The sequence below is a fragment of the Podarcis erhardii genome (assembly GCF_964252035.2).
Source record: "Podarcis erhardii genome assembly, chromosome: 5".
In the NCBI taxonomy this organism is placed as follows: domain Eukaryota; kingdom Metazoa; phylum Chordata; class Lepidosauria; order Squamata; family Lacertidae; genus Podarcis; species Podarcis erhardii.
Genome location: NC_138509.1, coordinates 7,123,145 through 7,136,886, shown reverse-complemented (window position 1 = coordinate 7,136,886; position 13,742 = coordinate 7,123,145). Strand labels below are relative to the sequence as shown.

Sequence of the window (13,742 nt, the reverse complement as noted above, 5' to 3'; positions counted from 1 at the left end):
AGGGGTCTCTGTAGTATAGTGTATTTTAAAATGGGGTTTTAGAGTTTTTAGGGGTTTTTGAATGTTTTATGTAGTTTTGTAGTAGTTTTATGTAGTTTTTATGTAGTTTTGTGGTAGTTTTTTGTAGTTTTGTGGTAGTTTTATGTAGTTTTATGTAGTTTTTCAATTTCATTGTTCTGCAAGGGACAATGACAATAAAGATATCGTAATCGTAATCAGGGGTGTTTTCAAGCTACAAACGAAACCTTGACAGAATTAAAGCTCTGTTTGTGTGTTGTGTTGCTTTTGTTAGACCTGCCTCACAGGCTGTTGGCTAGTCAACCACTGCCTTCTCTGGGTCAGCTCACACATGGAACCGTAACATGTGATATTTCACCACGTAATGATAAAGCGCTGGATAACTCTCATCCAGTATGTTACATTACTGTTTATTTATAAGATGCGGCCCAAAAAGGGGGAGAGCCCCCCAAGGCTGTGCACGAAAAAGAATACAAAATAAAAAATATATAAAATTAAGGTAACAAAATCTTAAGCATTTCAGAAATATTTAAAACCCAATGCAGCCATGTTCCTGCAAAAAAAAAAAAAAAGGCGAAGTGTGGTCCCTCACAACAAATGCTGGAGAGAGCAAGAATAAATACTTAGGTAGAAGCTGCTCCTTAGAAAGGTCTGAGGCAAGGGGTGACGTGAGGCAGGTGGAAAAGGCTTGCCCTTGATGTTCCATCAGTCTCTCCTCTCTAGCAATATCTTAAGTTCCACTTAAGACTTACGCCATCCGTTCCAGTTGGCATTGGTTCACCAAAATCTCAGGCACAGGCCTTTCCCAGCCCTGCTACTGATACAGTGGTGCCCCGCAAGACGAATGCCTCGCAAGATGGAAAACCCGCTAGACGAAAGGGTTTTCCGTTTTGGAGGTGCTTCGCAAAACAAATTTCCTATGGGCTTGCTTCGCAAGACGAAATGTCTTGCGAGTTCCTGCGGGTTTTTTTTTCCTAAGCTGCTAAACCGCTTATCAGCTGATCCGCTAAGCCGCTTATCAGCTGATCCGCTAAGCCGCTAATAGCACTAAGCCGCTAAGCCGCTAATGGGCTTGCTTCGCAAGACGAAAAAACCGCTAGACGAAGAGACTCGCGGAACGGATTCTTTTCGTCTTGCGAGGCACCACTGTATCCCTCTTGAACTGGTAATGCCAGGGATTGAGTCAATGTTAGAAACTCAGATATATAAGCTAGATGTCAAATGCCTCCTTAAACCAGGGCTGCCGTGTCCATTAGAGGGGCAGATGGCTTGCAAGTCATATCAGAAAAACAATTTACTCATTTTTCAGAACCAAATCAATTAGCTGCAAGAATAGACTATGTTTGGACATCCAGCAAATTAGTACCTAGAGTTATAAAAATTGAAATTCAACCAAAGATACTTTCAGATCATAATGCAATTAAATGTGAGATAAAAGAAATAGATGAAAGTAATATTTTTCAATACAGTGGTACCTCATCTAGCGTCCGCCTAGTCGAGCACCTGTTCCATTGAACATCCGTGGCAAACCCGGAAGTACCGGAACGGGTTATTTCTGGGTTCGCCGCTCGCGCATGTGCAGAAGCGCTAAATCACACATGCGCAGAAGCACAAACCTCTCTGTGTGCGCGCGCAGACACGGCGCTTTGTCCAGCATCCTTTTCAGCCACCAACCGGGGCTCTGGAAGGGATCCTGGTCACAAAACGAGGTACTACTGTACCACTTCTTGGTTCCTGAAATATTCTGATTGTGCAGATAAAATATAACAGAATTCTATAGGATGTGTTGCTAGTGTGTGAAAACAGTCGAGATTAAAGAATCCCCAGGCTTGCATCTTGAGATGGTGTCAAGCACCATCCTGAGGCCCGGCAACTTCACTTGGTAGCCAGGAGCAAAATGCGCCTGACAAATTTCAAACACTAGCTTGAATCTGACACTTTCTCTGTACACCTTTCATTGTACAGTGGTTCCTTGGTTTGCATACATTTTGGATTACAAACATGTCAAACCCGGAAGTGCATGTCCTGGTTTGCAACCTTTTTTTGGGTTACAACCCCTTTTTTTTTGGATTACGAACAAACTTTTTTTGGAGGCCCCATTGGCGAAAGCGCGTCTTGGGTTACAACCTGTTTTGGTTTACAAATGAACCTCCGGAACAGATTATGATTGTAAACCAAGGTACCACTGTACAGGTTTTTCTAGGGTGAACTGCCTCCATTGGGAAAAGACTAGCGTTTGAGGAGATATCAAATGTTACATTTTCACCTTCTTGTTGGATTTGTGATGCTTCCTTTCTCGTCTAGCAAGCCATTGCAAAGGGAAGGGCTGTGGCTCAGGTATAAATCTGCTTTACATGTAGCAGGTCACTGTTACGGAAGTGTCAGGATTCAAGCCCCCAACCCAGGATGTTTGCAGTGGCCGATGGAACTCCAGAAACCGTTGTCAGTAAAGTGACACATTTGTGAGAACTTTGCAGTGCTTCCCAACTTGCTCTCACCATGTGAATGAGGCAAATGGGACACCCAGCAGCTAAAACACACTCCTATTTCTACTAAGCGTGACATAACCCAAAGAGATACACATGGGAATAGTAGAAATTTTCCACTCACAAAACAAGATCTTCTGCTCTTCCTCCCTCTTGTTTGTGTGTTTGCCCCTAGGAGATAATCACGTCTTGAGATAAACTACCTGAGCCTACGTGGTCTGGTGAAGGATGCCTGTTGCGTTCAGTTTATGCAGACCTTACATTCCACCCAGCCCAGAGTTGCAGGACCCACCATTTCTCATAAACACATTTCTCTTTCTTTCACTTTCAATTGCTTTGTACTTTCATTTCTCCTCCACAGTAATGAGCTAGATGTATCAATATTCTCTTGCATGAAGTTTTCCCTGTGTTCCTAAATTTGGAGGTTTTATGAGAAAAAACTGCTCCTTTTCCCTTCTGGGGTACCCAAGAGCCCATATAAAGGTCCTTACATAGGTTCCCTATTGGTAGGAGAGAATAACAGAAGCCAACCAGAGAATATTGAGAAGCAAAGCAGCTAGTAAGCCTGATTTTTATTAAAGCTGTTGCTACAGGGTACTCCCCCCCGCCACACACACACAGGAGGGGGGGGGACCCTGGACAAAGGTGTGCAAGCCCTTATATAGACTTTGAAATTGCCCACCCCAGATACATCATACCTACAGCACAGAAGGGGTGTAGCCCAAGACCGCCCCCTTAATACATCAGAGAAGGGGTGGACTACAACAGAAATCTGAGTGCCTTGTTTTTATCCTGTCTGACAGGTTACCTGATTGGATTACCTGGGCATCCTGGCCACTCTTTTGTTAGGATAACTACTCAACTTCTGAATCCAGGTCACAGGCTCACCCTATTCACATCTTAAATGTGCCCTAGAGACGGGATTTGTGAGCAAAGATACAATGGGGAGGCAGAGAAATATTTGAGGTCAATTTGGAAGAGAGAAAATGGTTTCAGGACTTTGTGGGTTTCAGACATGAGGTTTACATATTTGTATGTCGAAATATGTAAGAGAATAAATTGTCCAGTAGCACCTTAGAGACCAACTAAGTTTGTTCTTGGTATAAGCTTACATGTGCATGCACACTTCTTCAGAGATACCACATATTTGTATGTGTTTGCTTGGTACATTTATGAACATCTATTTTATATATCTAAGACTTTAAAATGGATTAACACACATTTGTAAATTGAATTTTTTTATATATAAAAAGATAAATTTCTGAAATGTTGCAAGGACATGTTATTGTAAATTCTTCTCTTAAAACCATTTATGCAGTGGTTTAATGGTCTTCTCCAGGGAACACCTTGTACCCAATAATAATTGTGCTTTCAGAGATGAAACAGTGTGTCCTTGAATTGGATCTTCCATGAGCTGCCACTGGTGCTTCCATACCCTAGAAGGGTCTGCGGGTTTCAAACTGCCATCTGGAAAACTTAAGGGCTTTGCTTTCTCAATGACAAGATTAGTGACAAGCTTCCTTCAAAAAGAAGGAATTCTACCAAGTTTCTGCAATGTACATTGTGCTGGCTGTGCGTTCTAGAGCACATTTGCAGATCACAGTGTGGCAATGAGGCCCAACCAGCTCAGCCAGATGTTCCAAAACAGCAGAATGTGCATCTTCAAAAGCTCACCTTAGAAAGCTGTAAAGTGCTGGCATTCTTTCCTAGAATCCCAGTTTGGGAGAAATGAGTATAAAAACATTTAGTAGTAGTAGTAGAGGAGTTGTTGTTGTTGTTGTTGTTGTTGTTGTTGTTGTTGTTGTTGTTGTTGTTGTTGTTGTTGTTTATTGTTATTATTAATATAATGAATGGCAAACTTGTGTCCAGAATTTAATAATCTCCTTCATAACACAAATTGTACAACTTTGCAGTGAATTAGGAAAGCTTGAGGACACTCTTGTTGTTGTTGTCGTTTAGTCGTTTAGTCGTGTCCGACTCTTCATGACCCCCTGGACCAGAGCATGCCAGGCACTCCTGTCTTCCACTGCCTCCCACAGTTTGGTCAAACTCATGCTGGTAGCTTCGAGAACACCATCCACTGATCTCGTCCTCTGTCATCCCCTTCTCCTTGTGCCCTCCATCTCTCCCAGTGAGGACACTCTTAAGAAACCTGTAACCTTTCAGAGTTTGGGATGGGGAGAGGGGGAAATGTGAGGCAAAAGATCCGTGAGCAGCTCACCTTCAATCATTTTCTCTTCTCTCTTCTCTCTTCTTCACCTACACCCCTCTTTTTTAAAAGAGAACCATCCTAGGATTCTGTATTTGCCACCCAAGATTTCTAGAATTCCTGTTCTGCCATAATGACCAAGTACTGATGCTTGCGGCAAATGATCATGGCTTGAGACATTCGAAGGGCATTTGGTTGGCAGCTCTTGAAAACAGTAGATGGTAGTAGATGGGCCTCTCTTGTTCTGAATCAGAACCATGCAATTCTTACATCTTATATCTGTTACCCCAGCAGAATTCTACTTAACGTTCTTACAAACTCTCATTTCTACATAAACTACATATTTTTTGCGAAAGGTGTAAACGTATTGGCATGCTCAAGGATCAGTATAATTTGGCAGATAGCTTCAGCCATTTAAACAAAAAATGCAGTTTCACTCTTCGCTGTTTTTGTGAAACCTGTGGGCACAGGACTATATTAATTGGTGACCCATGTGTTTTCACCCAAAGTGCTCTCCACACTGCCCGGGGAACACTGCAGCCACCCCTTCTCATGATATCAGCTTCCAAAGGACCAAAAGTTTGAAAACCAATTAGTCTAATGCATATGGGTATTTAAAAAGTCAATAATACCTGAGGACTGTCCACAATTGACTTGTTATACACCTAAAATGGTAAAATGCATAATTAAAATGTTCTCTTTTTTTGTTCCCCACCCCTTTCTCCATAGCTTGCAGGAACGGCAGTCCTTGCAATTGGACTATGGCTTCGATTTGATAAACAGACAAAAGATATTTTTGATCAGGATGAGAATAACAGTACATTCTATACAGGTATGTTGTAAAATTATTGCTCAATGGTATGAACAGTACACCTGATACCTCCACTGCTTTTAAAAGTATTTACAGTGACTAAGGAAACCAGTAAGATGTGTAAAGATGCTTAGTACGGAATGACCTGTTCACATAGTTACCAAAATTATTAGGGTATTTCCTTGCCATTGACAAAGTGAATTTTTTTATATGTGCCATCTCAGATTCCTTGGTCTCTAAAAATGTACAAAAATATATCTCCCAGCTGAAAACGGGGCTCTAGTGTGCACCCTAAAAAAGGATATGGCACTTCTAATCTGGCTGGAAATCTGAAATTGTGCAGATATGCCACCACTTGGCAGAAAATTGGATACTTTGATATATCATGATCACCGCTAAGGATACACCTTAAGAGATGCTAGCACAAAGCAAGCCAAGCCACTCTTGGGAAAGACCTTTAATATTAATATAGTAAAATAATTATTATATTTTGTACTGTTTTGATCTTTAGTTTTTCCCAGAAAAGCAGCCTTTGGGGCGGGGATGATCCTAGGCATGGAATCCTGGTCTTAGATTGCTATGCAGTGCTATGCCTTGAAGAAAGGGGAATTGCTATCCTTCCTTTCTTTTGACAGTCCCACTGTAGGAACATTGGATTTGTGGACAAAGAAGTCTGTGGGATTTTCTCCCTTGCTTCCTCCCCTCCCAATGTACCAACCAGTGCCAGTTTTTTCTTAGCTAATCCCCAGACCACTGACACATTGGCAAAGTTATTAATGGTTATATATTCCATCCAAACCCCATGAAGGTGTTACTGGTTTCCTAGTCCTTGTCTGGCAGAAGTTTCAACTGCTGGGCTTCTTCTTCTTCTTCTTCTTCTTCTTCCTCTTCCTCTTCCTCTTCCTCTTCCTCTTCCTCTTCCTCTTCCTCTTCTTCTTCTTCACCATGTACATGTCATCAGCTAAATCTCTTCTCTTGTGTTTTGGAATTGTAACCAGCCTGGATTTTATACCATGCTCCCTAGACATGGGTGGCATTCTCTGCCTTATAGGCCATCTTTGAATTGCACTAATGGTTCGCCAGTTGTAACTTTCTCATATGGCCTCAAGCATTGTGGGAAGATGTTGGAAAGCCATCTTCCCACAGGTCGTGCACGAGGGGAAAGGTCGTCTCTCACACTGATAGTTCAGTGCTGAAGCCGATAATAAAATCGGAGGATTTTATGGATTCCTTAGCAGGAGGACAGAGGTACCGTGATGCAGAAGTGTTGAGGGCAGCCCTCCACAACATATATTGCAAAGATCTTTCTTTATGGGTAAACTGGTCATCTAAAGGCCATTGGCTGAGAATGGCCATTTTGTCTTTTTTTTAAAAAAAATATATTTATTAACAGTTTAAAGATTACAAAAGAATAAAGAAAAAAAGAATTAAACAAAACAATACACTACAATACAAAAAACACAAACACCACACCCCACAAACCCTAAAACATTAAATTAACTAAACAAAACAAAAACAATTAAAAACACTTAAAATCCAACAATTGCAATATCTTATCTTCCATTCACTTATGTCAGCGACCTCCTCACACCTCCCTTTATGTATTCCACTTCAATTAACTGTTTCAGCAATTCCTTTCCATCTTCCTCTGTTTTCTATCCTGTAATTTATCTTAACATATTCTAACCCTGTTTTTTTTCCCCCTTTAATACATTAACAATCTATCTGTACCTAGTTCCTTATAACATTTCTGCTAAAGCCATATAACGAGAATGGCCATTTTGTCTGGCCAGCTGCAGGAGTTGAAGGCGCTGGCTGCTTGCAAACATTTGCAAATGCAATTGGGGTCTTGATGAGTCCAGAAGCTGGATTATTAAGGTTTGCACAACAGATAAATAAGCTTTGGTGGGTCAGGAGGGAGTCTCTAGTCAGGAGGGAAATACTCTTAAAAAGGACTGTTGTAAACCTATTCTGGTGATAAGAAAAGCGACTGATTTCTTTTATGGGAATAGACAAAATAGCCTTCCCCCCGTCCTCTGCACTCGCCACCGAAAACCCATTTTTATAGAAACTTGTTCTGCTAGTACTGCTTTCTTTTTAAAGAAGCAACAATAATGTTGCTAGTGTAACCATGTAAACAACCTTGAGGTCCTTGGAAGAAAAAGTGGTATATAAATGTAATACATAAATAGTAGTGGCAGTGTAGCTGGTAGCCTTCATGTTGTTCAAACTTGGAAAATGTGAATTTTTTTTTTAGTTGAGAATAAATCTTCTCTGTTTTGATTTTTTAAAATCCCTCTGCCTCCAGGGGTTTACGTTCTAATTGGAGCTGGTGCCCTCATAATGCTGGTTGGTTTCTTGGGATGCTGTGGAGCGATACAGGAGTCCCAGTGCATGCTTGGTTTGGTAAGTATGGCATTAGTTTCTATGGTAGGAAGAAGGCTATACCGCTTTCATGTCTTCTGAATTCTTTCTGGAGCCTGTTTTCAAAAGGAAGTACTTTCCTTCACAGTGCACATAAACTCCTCCTAGAATGCACATGTGCAAAAGTTGCCAACACAAGTTAGATTTCAATGTTTATGTCACAGAACTGGATCCTCCTACATGTGGTGAAACTCATTCACGTCAGAGCCAGGGGTAGGCAACCTAAGGTCCGTGGGCCGGATGCGGCCCAATCGCCTTCAAAATCAGGCCCGTGGACAGTCCGGGAATCAGCGTGTTTTTACATGAGTCTAATGTGTCCTTTTATTCAAAATGCATCTCTGGGTTATTTGTGGGGCATAGGAATTCGTTCATTTCTTTTCCAAAAATATAGTCCAGCCCACGGCTGAAATAGGTTGCTGACCCCTGTGTGGTTAGACCATGGATACCTCAAGCCCAGTGCTCCCTACTTCATCCAGTAAAAGTTCTCCAATAAGGCTTTCATAGTTTTGCTACCTGAGGATCCCTTTTAATTGGAGGTGCTGGGGATTAAAATCTACTTCCTTCTGGAAGTCTTGATATAATTTGCCTTTGAATTATTTCCACTCCCTAATTCGTCCTCCTTTCTATGGGCTTCTATGATTTAGAACATCCATTTAAGGCTTTGGGTGCAGCCCATGGAATTTCCCAGTAAGTACCCATGTGGAGCGGGACGCGGGTGCCGCTGTGGGTTAAACCACAGAGCCTAGGACTTGCTGATCAGAAGGTCAGCGGTTTGAATCCCCGCCACGGGGTGAGCTCCCGTTGCTCAGTCCCAGCTCCTGCCAACCTAGCAGTTCGAAGGATGTCAAAGTGCAAGTAGATAAATAGGTACCACTCCGGCGGGAAGGTAAACGGTGTTTCTGTGCACTGCTCTGGTTCGCCAGAAGCGGCTTAGTCATGCTGGCCACATGACCCAGAAGCTGTACGCCAGCTCCCTCGGCCAATAAAGCGAGATGAGCGCCGCAACCCCAGAGTCGGCCACAACTGGACCTAATGGTCAGGGGTCCCTTTACCTTTACTACCCATGTGGAGCACAGCTCCAAGTCTCTGAGGTTCAAGGCTTCTCAGTGCATGGCCTTACTTTTTGGAATTCCCAGATACAGAAACAGAAGTGACGTCCTTCCGTCGGTTGCTGTATGTGTATGGTGCAATAAGCAAAGCAGGGTGTGCAAATGGATACTTGGCTATAATTTGATCACAGAGTTCACAAGCGGTGGTTGGAGAAATGCAACACAGTAAGCCCGCAATTTATTGCACATTTAATTTGCGCACATTCAGCTTTAGGTGTGTTGACTTTAAAAAGGAAAAATATGGGGCAGGGTTACTGGGGGAAATGACTTTGGCAATCCCACCTGCTATTGAACCCAATGTGTTTTGACGATATGTGAATTTGGCTTTAGGCACGACCCCCGGAGCAGACCGTATTTTTCTGTATAACACGCTCCCATGTATAAGATGACCCCTACTTTGGGGGACTCAAAGTGAAGAAAATGGGGGGAGGTTGCCCAGAGCTGTTAAGCTTTTTTTTTTAGGGGGGAGATTGCCGAAAATCACTCACCTGTCAGAGCAGTGCTGCCACCCACACACAGCAAAAGCCGCCTGTCAGCTGTTCCTTCCTCGATGAAAAACAAAAAGCACATGTATTATTACTGCAGCAAAAGCAAATAGACACCAGAATTTGTCAAAGCCAGCAATGACACCACAGACCAACAAATCCCAACTCAACAAAATGCACTGACCATGTATAAGACACCCACCCCCCATTTCTTAACTTTTTTTGGAGGGGGACCCCGACTAATACACAGAAAAGAACGGTAACCCCTGCATAAGTGACAGACTTACTATATTGGGGAAACGTCACTTAGGGTTCAGAGATGTGTTTAGCAATAACATGCTCATTAGGTAAGAGAAGAAATCTCTGTTTTTGTGCTGAGAATTTTTCAACAGAGTCAAAGCACTTTATACGCATTTATCACAATAATCCTAAGCATGCATGTGTAAGTGCTGTTGAACAAAGTGGAACTTCTGGCTGCGTAGGATTGGGCTGCGCAAGTGTGAGCTAGGAAGCCATTACAGTGGTGCCTCGCAAGACGAAATTAATCCGTTCCGCGAGTCTCTTCGTCTAGCGGTTTTTTCGTCTTGCGAAGCAAGCCCATTGATGGCTTAGCAGATAAGCAGATAAGCGGCTTAGCGGCTTAGAAAAAGGGGGGGGGGAGGAAAAAAACCCCCGCAGGAACTCGCAAGACATTTTCGTCTTGCGAAGCAAGCCCATAGGAAATTCGTTTTGCGAAGCACCTCCAAAACGGAAAACCCTTTCGTCTAGTGGGTTTTCCGTCTTGCGAGGCATTTGTCTTGCGGGGCACCACTGTAGTTCCTATGTCTCCTCCAATGTCCTCAGTGGTCTTACATGAGCTGCTACACTTAGCCTGCTATCTTGCCTTGGGAGGTGACTGTGATATGGTAACGGAGATAAAGTTTACGAAGCACGCATAGCATTCTAAAGCCCTATCTATAGACTTGTTAAGTATTACTGTCTCATGGTTTTATAAACCATTGTTCAGCCATGACCTTACTCAAAATGTCTCTCGTCTCCTTTGCCTCTAGTTTTTTACCTTCCTTCTTGTGATTTTTGCCCTTGAAGTAGCTGCTGCCATCTTGGGATTTTCAAACAAGGAAAAGGTAAGGCAGACATATTTTTAAAGTTGATTTTATATGCCATCTAGAATTCTAACAGAATTATACATCCAAATATCTGCTCAGGATTAGCAGATAGAAACTTGAAGTAGAGTTTTGGTCACCGGTATTCTCGGGACTTGGCAGCAGAAACCTCCAGGTGATTTTCCCCAGTGGTTTACTATGGGGGCTGTAGTTGTAGGAATAGTAGTAGTGTAGTAGTAATAAGAATTACTGAGGGGGACAGAATAGAACTTGAGGCACCCCATAAGCAGAAGGCCATGAGATACAGCACCAGTCCACTAGCACCACCAACAGGCTCTGTCCTGGCCAGAAAGGACTGGAACCAAGACAAAACTGTGTCCCCCAAATCGAGTCTGACAACCAATAATAAACCTGTCAGTCTTTAAGATAGCACAAGGCATATGTTATATTTCCTTATTCCAAGCATTCCTTTTTGGTAGAATAGGGGCCGCCTCCCCACCCCTCACATCTGATTGATGCAGTACACACGACTTAGACCTAGATGCAACCACGGTGTTCTGCTTTAACCCCAATTGAGAATTCAAAGCTACACAAGTACTAGTCACCTATTGTCCTCCTTTCCTGCCCCTCTGTAGACATTAAGACCCTAGATATGGCCAAGTTAGATTTGCGGGGAGGGCAAGGAGTGTTTGGTAGATTAGCCTGAAGGACTTCAGCAGTCATGTCGTAGACAGCATATTCCAGCTTCTCCTTTTTAAGCAAAAAGGTGAATGTAACCACTATCATCATTATTGGGGTAAATTATTATGTTGTTTGTGTTTTTAGATTGTTAAGGAGGTGCAGGACTTTTACAAATCAGCATACGACAAAAGAAGGGAACCTGCCGCCAAAGAAACACTGAGAGCCATTCAGGCCGCGGTAAGCCAGATCAGATCTCAACTATTTCTTTCTTTGCTTCTATAACCGGTTCAGAGCACTTATCCATGATGGGGCTGTTTGTATTTTCCCCTCCCAGACAAGTGCTAGCTATAGTTGATGTTAACATCCTCACCAAACGTGTTTAAAAGCGACCGTGGTTGGTGCTCAAGTTGCATCCGTCACAAACACTGTCCGTAGTTGGAGGAGAATTGAAGTGGACGAGGGGAGGTTTGTGGGGTGGGGTGGGGGAATTTCCAAATCTCTTAACCATGCCTAAGAGATTGAAAAACATCCCATCTCCACTGAGCCAGTGAGTGCTAGGAATAAAGGCCAGGAGTCCCAATTTGCAACAGCTTAATCTGGGATGTGGGTAGCACTGTGGTCTAAACCACTGAGCCTCTTGGGCTTGCCGATCGGAAGGTCGGCGGCTCGAATCCCCGTGACGGGGTGAGCTCCCATTGCTCGGTTCCTGTTCCTGCCCACCTAGCAGTTCAAAAGCACGTCAAAGTGCAAGTAAATAAATAGGTACCGCTCCGGCGGGAAGGTTCCATGCGCTGCTCTGGTTTTGCCAGAAGTGGCTAAGTCATGCTGGCCACATGACCCGGAAAAACTGTCTGTAGACAAACGTCGGCTCCCTCAGCCAGTAAAGCGAGATGAGCGCCGCAACCCCAGAGTCATTCGCTACTGGACTTCACTGCCAGGGGTCCTTTACCTTTAATGTGAAAGGGGTGCTATTTGCATTTTGTTTCTTTGAATGACCATCAGTCGCTCCCAGCTAGACCATTGGGGCTCATTGTAGTCTGGATGTGTTGTGTTCCCGTCCAGCGCACGGCTGCTCAAAGGTTGCTGGACCATGGATAGCTCCAAGTAAGCAGCTTGTTCTGACCAACTTGGGGAGCAGGCAGGCCTTTCATGCCTTTAACCCCAGACTACTTCCTCCAGGGGGACGCGGGTGGCACTGTGGGTTAAACCACAGAGCCTAGGACTTGCTGATCAGAAGGTCGGTGGTTCAGATCCCCGTGACGGGGTGAGCTCCCGTTGCTCAGTCCCTGCTCCTGCCAACCTAGCAGTTCGAAAGCGCGTCAAAGTGCAAGTAGATAAATAGGTCTACTATTTCCAGTGGGAAGGTAAAATGGTGTTTCCATGTGCTGCTCTGGTTCGCCAGAAGCAGCTCAGTCATGCTGGACACATGACCTGGAAGCTGTACGCCGGCTCCCTTGGTCAATAAAGCGAGATGAGCGCCACAACCCCAGAGTCGACCACAACTGGACCTAATGGTCAGGAGTCCCTTTACCTTTACCTCCTCCAGGCTTCACCCCCTAGAGACTGTTTCAGAACCATAAAAGGCCAGCCCCTTTGGCCTGAAGACAGGCCCTCCTCCTCCTTTGTTCCACAGCCTCCCGGCTGGTGTGCTCCCAGTACTGCTGGACTGTTGGTGTGTGGTGGCAGGCATCTGATTCTTCAAGCTCAGCTGAGGGTCCAGACGCTGGCCGGATCAGTCCTGGTGCTCTGAGAAGTTCCTCTGGGAATTTTCGCCCAATTGCCTCAGGCACCCTGGTCTCCCTGTCTTTGTATTTAGCTGTGAGACAGTTTTCCACCTGCAGCTTCTAGTTTCTTCATCCAGGTCCCTGCTGGTGGGGTGGGGTGTTTCCAGTGCACGTTCATATTGATGACTTGCATGGAAGTGTGAATCTACATGCGGTTGGTCTTTGGCCGAATCTGGGCAAGAGCATAACTATACTAAGTTTTAGAGAAGTTTTACTGCACAGGAGGCTTCCATGGTTTGTAGGTTTTTCTAAAGGCACGTTTTCGAATAATCTCCAAAGATCTTATTTCAGCAAAGTCCTTCAAACTGATAATTTACCCAGATCCGTTGACTTGTATGTTTCATCCGTATTTTGAAACACAACTGAAATGTAACTTTTCTCTCTGCTCTAGCTGAACTGCTGTGGCCTCACAGGGGCTATTGAGGCAGCAATTGAAGACACTTGTCCCAAACAGAGCGGTGTCCTCGAAACCATTCAGCTACAGGTATGTCGTTGTGCCGCAGATAGGGACATGCCTCGTGTTACTAAGTGTCAGCATAATATGGCAAATTCCATCTCTTTGGTGCTTGCATGTATAATACGGTTACCAGATTTTTTTCCCCCAGTGAATCTGGGGACCCCTTTTTTTTTTG

At 43.8% G+C, this 13,742-nt stretch overlaps 1 protein-coding gene across 1 annotated transcript in view; it reads left to right on the top strand.

Annotated features, from left to right (window-relative positions):
* The window catches only part of CD9 (CD9 molecule), a 30,340-nt gene that overhangs the window by 14,775 nt on the left and 1,823 nt on the right, over nt 1-13,742 (top strand). Inside the window, exons 2-6 of the mRNA XM_081861053.1 lie at nt 5,443-5,545; nt 7,833-7,930; nt 10,592-10,666; nt 11,471-11,563; nt 13,502-13,594. Of these exons, the coding sequence (XP_081717179.1) occupies nt 5,443-5,545; nt 7,833-7,930; nt 10,592-10,666; nt 11,471-11,563; nt 13,502-13,594 (462 nt within the window). The remainder of the gene's footprint in view (nt 1-5,442; nt 5,546-7,832; nt 7,931-10,591; nt 10,667-11,470; nt 11,564-13,501; nt 13,595-13,742) is intronic.